Raw genomic sequence first — 10,331 nt, 5'->3', positions numbered from 1 at the left:
ATTTTTTTTTTTGGCTTATGCATCCATTAAAGGCGTGCTTGATTTAATGTAGGTAATGAGAATAATAATGATAATGAGAATATTAAAGAAATGAAATGCATATTTCCTTTGCGCTCACAATGCTTGGATTAAATTTGATAAAAGGAATGAAATTGTGTAAAAATAAAATTTTCTCCTAAAAATTCATTTAAAGAGAGCATTGTCCCGCAAATTGTAAATGACTTAAACCAATACTTATGGTAAAACAGTAACTCAGATTCTTTATTATTTCACATCACATTGACATATCACTGTGTGTAAAAGTAAAATACATATAACTGAAAATTTTGGAATATTTATATTTATGAGAGTTACTTTTTGAAGAAAAAAAAACACCCAGATCTCATCTCCGGCAGGCTAACTCCGGCATACATAATTCATTACCACTCACATCTGACATCACCATATTGTCGGCCAGATTTCTGGCTGAAGATGTTTTGATCGGCATGTCGAAGCCAAATGGCTTTTCGTGTACAAAGTCGAGCAACAATCGAGTTACATCGTTTTTTATCTTCAACTTCCCGGAATCATGGTCTCGTGTTGATTGCCGGAACGCCTTTGAGAAATACGGTGTTCTTCAAGACGTGTTCTTCCCAAAAAAGAGATTGTCGAGTGGCCAACGTTTCGGTTTCGTTCGTTTTGTTGACATTATTGATGTCGATTCTTTCACAAAAACCTTGAACACCATTCAAGTTAATGGAAGGTGGATTCGAGCTTACAAGGCCTTGGAAAGAAATCCTGCTATTCATTCATCGAGTATACACCGTGAGAGAAAGCTGAATGTCGACGGGTTTGATGACTTCCCACCGGCTCCTTGGAGTCGTGGGATGTCCAACCCAATCATATGGGAAGGAAAAAGCTTTGCTGATTCACTTACAGGTTCTACCCTTGTTTCCAAGGTGTCTCAGATTCCTGTAAATAATTGTATTGAGATAAAAGTCGGAGGTAGGTGTATCGAAATTAATCTTCCTGAGTCGGTGAACAATCATAATCTTGTGTTTAGCTTTAACAATGATCGGCTAGTTTGGTCATTGGTTGAAGTGAATAATCACAGGTGTGCTTCTGTAAACGTAGAAGAAGGAAAAATTGAAAGTTCCAGTTTTTCTCAGTCCAAATCTTTTCCTGTAAAAGACACTAGTGTTGGAGTAAAAATACCATCAAGTGAGGGAGTGGATATTAGAACCTGTGATGAAGGTTTCAACGTAGAAGATGGTGATGATTCGCTCTTTTTTAAACCTGCTGCTGAATCGAATGTTATTAAAGATGGGGTGTCTAATGAGTTGGTGTCTGATGCGTCTATTAATATTCAGGTCGGGTCCTCACCGGATATTGAAGACGGGGAATTCATTCCGACTGATTGTTTCGATTACCATGTTTCGTCTGATGGGTCTGACAATATTCCGGTTGAATCCTCACCGGATTTTATCCCTGAATCCATCCCTGTTTCATTCGGTGTTTTTGACGATTTTCCGGTTGAATCTTCACCGGAAAATTGCTCGGATGATGGTCCGGTGTTGGATGATGCTCATGGACCGAGAGTGGCGACTCCGAATTTCGATGACGGCTGTGATGATTTCGAAGGTTGTGCACGTTTTGAGGGTTTGGTGAGTACCGAGAGTATTGATTGCAAGCGTGACTTCCCTGCTCCCCAGGTTACAACAGAAAGTAACTTTCAATTTGGGCCTGTTTATGTCACGCAAAATGGGCCTGCCCAACTCAATGACTTTGATTTGGGCAATTTGGCCTCAAATAAGATGGACCCGGAAGCTGATACGGATACGAACGACCTCAGTTTAAACAAAAATGAAGGTGTCGTTTCGCTTGACGTGACCGCGGTTAATCGTTTTCGTGTTAAGGAGAGAAAATTTCATCCATTGATAAAAAGTCATTTCATTAAACACGTTTGGGGAAGAAGAAATATGAAGCGTAGACAACGTCGGGATAATTTTCGTTGGCACGAAAGATATTTTATCGAGAACGTGATGAATGATTCGGATGAGGACGATGATGAAGTTGAATGTTGCTCATGGTGTTCCTCCTGTGCGTCCTCGGATTCGGACTCACAGTCTACATAACTTGTCGTCGGGTGCTTTTTAATGTTTCGTGCTTGTGACTATTTAGTGTGTCGAGCTGTTTTGTTTAGTGTGTTTGTATCGTGTTGCGTGTGTGGCCTCTTGTGCGTTTTGTGCGTTAGTTCGGTCTTGTGTCTCTTCTAGCTGCTTGCTAGTGTATTTCGTGTTCTTTTATATTTATAAAATTTACTTGCCTTTCAAAAAAAAAAAAAAAAATTAAAGCGCCAGTCGGAATTTAAACATCTACCATATTTCCAAGAACATGCACATTATATTGTAAGTGATGAAAAGAATAAAAGGTGGAAATGGTCACAAACAATACTCTGTAGTAAAATGATGTTTTTTGAAAAGTGATTTATTACCCACTTTTTATTACCCTCATATTATTGAGGAACGCCTCATTATCTAAAATTATTTAATTATTCATTTCATTATAGCTTACCAACCCTCACTAATGATTATCATTAACATTCCTTACCCCTCAATGCCACCAACCAAGTGCCCCCGTGTATATATAAATTTTATATTCTTATTCTTAACCCTCAATGAAACCAACCAAGTGCCCCCGTGTATATATAAATTTTACATTCTTATTCTTAATTATCTATGGAAGTGGTAAATCAATGAAGCGACCCGTCCTAATCCATCTGGACGAATACATTATATTTGGTTACATCGCGAGGTACTTGACCTCTATATGATACATTTTACAAACATTGCATTCGTTTTTAAAAGACAAACTTTCTTCACATTGAAAGTTGACGGCATGCATAGCATTTCATAATATATCCAACTATAATTGACTTAATAATAATCTTGATGAACTCAACGACTCGAATGCAACGTCTTTTGAAATATGTCATGAATGATTCCAAGTAATATCTCTAAAATGAGCAAATGCACAGCGAAAGATTTCTTTCAAACCTGAGAATAAACATGCTTTCAAGTGTCAACCAAAGGTTGGTGAGTTCATTAGTTTATCATAAACAATCATTTCCATTAATTTAATAGACCACAAGATTTTTATTTTTCATTTCGCATAAACATCATCTCATATCAGGCATTTCGCAAACTGCGTAGAGATAAAAATCATTCATATGGTGAACGCTTGATAACCGAACTAACATGATGCATATAGAATATCCCAATCATTCCGGGACTCTCATCAGACATGATAATCGAAGTACTAAAGCATTCGTAACCCGAAGGGACGTGTCAAGGTTCATAGATCTATCTTTAGGATTCGCGTCAATTAAGGGCCATTTCCCTAATTCTTAGGCTACCAAGCTAAAAAGGGGCATATTCGATTCGATAAACCAACCATAGAATGTAGTTTCGATTACTTGTGTCTATTTCGTAAAACATTTATAAAGCAGCGCATGTATTCTCAGTCCCAAAAATATATATTGCAAAAGCATTTAAAAAGGGAGCAAATGAAACTCACTATACTGTATTTTGTAGTAAAAATACATATGACGATACTGAACAATGCAGGGTTGGCCTAGGATTCACGAACCTATATCATTTGTTTATTTATTAATACACATAATTGTAATCGAACTATATATATATATATATATATATATATATATATATATATATATATATATATATATATATATATATATATATATATATATTTATTAGTTATATTATTTTTATATAAAAAATATATATATATGTTTCATATATTCATTTTTGTATATGAAATATAAATTTTGTTATGTTATATATATATATATATATATATATATATATATATATATATATATATATATATATATATATATATATATATATATATATATATATATATATATATATATATATCGTTTGTTTGTTAAAATATAGTAATAATAATACTAATATAATATTAAAAATGGTAAAAATGATTATAATACTTAATATTACTAATAAGGGTAATAATGTTAATAATTCTATTATTGATAATAATAATGATATTAATGATAATAACTATAAAAATATTAATTTTTCTGTTAATGATTGTTGTGAATATAATTTTAGTAATTACATAATAATAATACTCAGGTGAATATAAATAATAATTCTTATAATCATATTAGTGATAATAATAATAATCTTAATATAAATGCTAATGATAATAATAACAAATTTAGTTATGATAATAATTATAATACTTGTCAAAATAACAATAATTACTAATAATAATGATAATCATAATTAAAATCTTGATGTTCATCATACATAAATATAATACTACAATAATGATAATACTTACTTACAATAATAATAATAATTATAATTGTAACTATATTTATAATAATAAGAATATTTGATAGTTAATGCTTTTATTAGTAATAACATATTAATAATAATATACTTACTATAATTATAATAGTGATAATAATAAATAACAATACTAATAATTATAACATCAATAATAATAACAATACTAATAATAAATAAACTTTTTATATAAAGAACTACCTTCTAAGGCTTTTATAAAAAGAATTGCAACGAACCAGGATCGAACCCTCGACCTCTCGTTCACCGAGCCAAGACTCAAACCACTCCTCTGATCTATCTTTTCTGAATTATACCCTATCCCATTTTATTTAACCCATTCGCTTGTTTCATCTTCTTCATCTCCTTCTTCCAAACTTTAAAATCAATCAAAACAATTTCAAATCCTCACAACATCGATTTTTATACTTCAAAATAATAATAAACAATCGATATTCATGTTTGTATTTACATACAACGAAAAAAATAAAAAAAATATATAAAAGGAACCTACTGCAGTCGCGACTGCATAAAAAAAATAATTTCGATTTTTGATTTCTAAAACGTTTTAGACAAAATTTATAACACGAACTATATTTCAATTCACTTCTAAAATCTTTGTGAATTCTCAATTTCAACAGAAATACCAACAAGAATTCGAATTTGCTTGAAGAACAACCTGTTGACTTTTTAAATTTAAAACTTTGACTTCGAAATTGAAACTCGATATTAGGAATTGGAACGTATAATTTCCCAGATAGTTTGGTTAGATAATTCCTAACAAAACTGCATTAGTAGATTTTGCAATTGTATTCGAAATCGTGAGTTGAGTAAAAAGTTACTCGTACAGAGTGTTTTATTTTTTATTTTTTTCTCTCACTATGTTTGTTTAATTCGCAAATTGTAGTGATGGGTACATATAATGGGTGGATTACATGTTTTAACAGCTACGTTTGATTTTAATTGATTTGAATTGATTCTTGAAATGGACGTGTAATGATATTCGACAAGAACAAAAAATATATCAATAAATAAATAAATCAGTACGATCGTGATATCTTTTAGATTTTATTCCTATATATATCTGCTATATTTTCTATTATATATTTTATATTTAATATTAATGATAAATAAATATAAATACATAAATAATAATAACTCAGTTATTAATATTAGATTAAATAGAAATAATAATAATAATAATAATAATAATAATAATGATAATAATAATAATAATGATAATAATAATAATAATAATAATAATAATAGAAATAATAATAATATTATTATTAATTTAAAATAATACTAATAATAGTGATATTTAAAAATGATAATAATTAATGATAATATTCATAATATCATTTATAAGATAGTAATAATAATACAACTTAAAATAATAATAATAATGATAATATATAATACTAATAATGGTTCTTAATGATAATACTTATTAATAATACTAGTAATATCAAGTTACATGTTTCAATTTTTGTATCTATATATTATATATTATAATAATATTACCAATACAACTAATAATATTAATATCGATATTAATAATAATAATGGGAGTAATACTAATAATATTGATATAAAAAATTATATTTATCAAATCTCATATATATATATATATATATATATATATATATTAATAATAATAATGGGAGTAATACTAATAATATTGATATAACAAATTATATTTATCAAATCTCATATATATATATATATATATATATATATATATATATATATATATATATATATAGATATATATATACTATATATTAAATTAATAATACTGATATCAATATTAATAAAGAAAGTAATATAATAACTTTAATATAATAATATTACAAATATTAATTATGTAATACTTATATAACATTTTTGGATATTTAATTTTTATATATATAATATATATTACAACATACATATAATATTAATTGTGTATAGAATTCATAGATATATCTATATATATGTTTATTTTAAATAACATCTTAATTATTTTGCATTTTACTTTAATTCAAATGATTAAATGGTGTTATATATATATATATATATATATATATATATATATATATATATATATATATATATATATATATATATATATATATATATATATATATATATATATATATATATATATATATATATATATATATATATATTTACACACAATTGTTCGTGAATCGTCGGGAACAGTCGAAGGTCAATGAATCCTTATAATAGTTCAAAAATTTTGTGGTTCAACATTATAGACTTTGTTTATCGTGTCGGAATCATATAAGATTAAGTTTAAATTTGGTCAGAATTTTCTGGGTCGTCACAATCAATTTGAGATAATTAAAAAAGAATACTAAACAATAGTCTTTTTTTTCGAAAGGCAAAATTTTTTTTTATTACGATAAAATGGGTCGGACATGGAGCCCAACCCAAGAAGAACACGAAATATTATAGCCCACCAATACAGGGATAATACAAGAAATAATATAGCCTAATCGAAATACATTTTTGAGACTAACAACCAACAATATAAACTGACTAGTCGCAGAGGAGGCAACAATGTTTCAGTCTGTACAGATTGCTAGAGGATTGGTGAGCCACTCAAGCCAGCCGACAGTTTTGTTTTTGATACGCTTCGACACCCAATCAAACGAGACAAGTTGGATCTCCATTAGTGCACTTGGACCATTCCAACATTTATTAGAGAAAACCTTTCGATTTCGATTTCTCCAAAGAAGATAACCACACGTCCACTCCATGGCTTGCCATATAAGGGAACCGGAATAAGATAAGAAGCGATTACATTCTCTTCGAAAAGCTTCGTTAACACTTAAATTTGAGACCGGACCCAAGTTCTAGCACTTAAAAACCCTTGACCAAACATCCATCGAATGAGCACAAAATATCATAGTATGTTTGATTGTTTCAACATCGTCATCACATATAGGGCATCTAACGGAGTCCATGTTAATACCTCTTTTGTCGAGTTCGGTACGGACTGGGAGACGCCGTTTCAATACCCTCCATATGAAGATTTCCACTTTTGAAGGCACAAGGTTGTTCCTTAGTGTAGGTTGCCGCCACCTGTTATCTTGAAGAGTCTTCTCGTCGATTAACCATGAAAGTTTCTTTGTTGAAAATACACCGTTTGAAGCTAAATACCAGTACGATATGTCCCTGTTAATACCTAGTTTCGTATATGCATTCAACAACACAGAAAGTTCTTCTAATTCATCTTTTGCCCGCCCAATTAACTCCCTGTTCCAGACCCATGTTACACGCCAAGAATTCTCTGTCCACTCGATTATGCTTTGCACCGTAGCCTGCTGATCAACATCTAGATGAGAGAGCCTCGTGAATTTCTGCTTCAGCATTTAATTACTTACACTATTGTTTAGAATACTAAACAATAGTGTAAGTAATTAGAGGGTGCTGAATAGTTACTTAATGAGATTTTAAAACTTTTTCAACAATCAATTTCAATTTTATCAACTCAAACTTGAGGTTACTTGTGTTGTAAACATGTAAGAAAAATAAATAATGTAAAGAGCATGAACACAAGGATTTATAGTGGTTGGGGTGAATATTACAATCCTCAAAATGTAACGACCCGGAAATTTCCGACCAAATTTAAATCTTGACCTTTATATATTTCCGACACGATAAGCAAAAACCTTAATGTTGAGTCTAGAAAGTCTGAAATCTATATTCGGATAATCAGTTACCCTTTGACCAGTTCCGACGATTCACGAACAATTGTGTATAAGTAAAAATGGAAATGTATACATAGATAAATAAGGGTATATATACAAAATACTATTTAATCATTTGAAATAATAAAAAGAATGATTAATTTGCTTGTAACATGAATATATATATATATATTTATTTATACATATATGGATTTTAAACTTAACTAATATTATATGTATATTATAATATAAATAAAATATAAACTAATTAATATGTGTTACTATATTAGATGGTCAGTATTAATATTATTATATAGATATAAAATTTGATGCATTTAATTTGTTATCTTATCATTAACATTATCGTTAACATTATTAATATCATTATAACTAATAGTAAAATTTGCAATTTTAACATTATTATATATTAATATTATATTGAACATTTTATATAAATATCCGTGTTATTATTATTATTATGTAAAACATATAAATATGAAATTTGATACAATTGATTTATTATAATATTATGATTATTATTAACATTATTTTTCATATCACAATTAATAAGTAAGATTACAATTTTAATGATTATTTATTTTGTTACCTTTATCAATATTATTATTATTAATATCATTATTATAGATATAATTATAAAAAAAAAATAATTAATACAAGTTATTATTAACAAGAATAATAAAAATTATTTATAATTTTAGTAATTATTGTATTGTTATTATTCATTATTATTAATATAATTATTAGGTATTAATATTAATTATATTATATATATATATATACAAAATCTTGCAAGGACGATTTGGTTTTGTTTCTATCTGATTTCGTTAGACACCGATTTCAAACAAGGGATACGAAATTTCTACAAGTCCTTTTCTAAAACTGTATCCTTTTGTCAGATCAAATAATATTTTTTTTTAATTTTCTGTTACTTGCTATAAATCGTTGGAGCTGCTTAATAATATTCTTTCAGTTATCCAAAAATATACATACTCCTTATCAAATAAAACTGTTATAGTCGTAATTGATTAAATTCATCAGAAAATAAAGAACAGATAGGAAGTCGACTCTGTTCTTGATACTTTTATTCAAAATCTATAATTCGATTGAATTTTAAAAATCTTTTGATGCAGAGTTATTAGGAATTATCTGTTGAAGCTTTCTGCAAAGTTTTAGCTCTTAAATCATCTTAACGATTCTCAATTTTTCGAATCACAGTTTCTATTTTCAAAAGTCACCACTCGTTCTTTGATCAAATTCAAGATTGTGTTTAGTTTTCTGGCTCAATTAAGGACTTGGAAAGTTTCTGAGAACGATTTTAGATATAATTCGTGTTATAACTTGGTCCTAAAACAAACTAGAAGTCGAGACTTGATTTATAGTTCATATTCGTATTTAAGAGTCTGTACAGCTTTCCTTTTATTTTTCTGCTATGAAATTCAAATCAATTACAACGTGGTTGTTTCTGGTTATTATTAGAAGTTTAAAAACGAGCAATTTATTTCCTGGTTTCGATTATATCCCTGGTCGACATGATCTGTGAAGAAGAAGGGTTAAATGGGAACAAGTAATACGGGTTTAATATAATTGAAACTCAATAAAAATTAGAAAATAGGCGACGGCCTAATGGTTTGGAGTGTGTGCAGTTGTTCGAGAGGTCTCGGGTTCGAGCCCCGCTTTGGGCAATTTTTTTTTTTTTTTTTTTTTTTTTTTAGAAAAGCTTTTGAAGGGTATATATATTTTATCTTTATCTCTATTATTATTATTAGTAAATATTATAATTATAATTATAATAATTGTTGTTAATCATTGTTATTAGTAATAAGTATTGTAATTATTACTATTATTATTATTATTATAATTATAATTATAAATATTAAACATTATGATTAAAATTATTATTATTATTATTATTATTATTATTATTATTATTATTATTATTATTATTATTATTATTATTATTATTCTTATAAGTATTATTAATATATTTATTATTAATAAAATTTATCAATTAAGTAATATATTTATTATTATTGATATATGTATTATTAAGATTATCATTTATGTAATGTTATTATTAAAAATTTATATAATTATTACCAAAAGTATCATTATTTTAATTTATCATAGTTTTCATAAAAACTATTATTAATACTATCATTATTATTATTAGTAGTATTAAAACTATTAGTTTTATCATTTTACTTATTCTAAGTATTATTATAACTATTATTTTGTA

At 27.5% G+C, this 10,331-nt stretch overlaps 1 protein-coding gene across 1 annotated transcript; it reads right to left on the bottom strand.

The window, feature by feature from the left end:
- Positions 1–7,237: 7,237 nt before the first annotated feature.
- LOC139900792 (uncharacterized) lies at positions 7,238–7,756 on the bottom strand. The gene has a single exon (XM_071883544.1). It carries the CDS (start codon positions 7,754–7,756, stop codon positions 7,238–7,240), a length of 519 nt encoding a protein of 172 aa, XP_071739645.1.
- Between the last annotated feature and the right edge of the window lie 2,575 nt (positions 7,757–10,331).

This window comes from Rutidosis leptorrhynchoides, chromosome 3 (assembly GCF_046630445.1).
Source record: "Rutidosis leptorrhynchoides isolate AG116_Rl617_1_P2 chromosome 3, CSIRO_AGI_Rlap_v1, whole genome shotgun sequence".
Taxonomy (NCBI): Eukaryota; Viridiplantae; Streptophyta; class Magnoliopsida; order Asterales; family Asteraceae; genus Rutidosis; species Rutidosis leptorrhynchoides.
The sequence above is the reverse complement of the archived record's forward strand: the minus strand, read 5'-3'. Positions and strand labels throughout refer to the sequence as shown.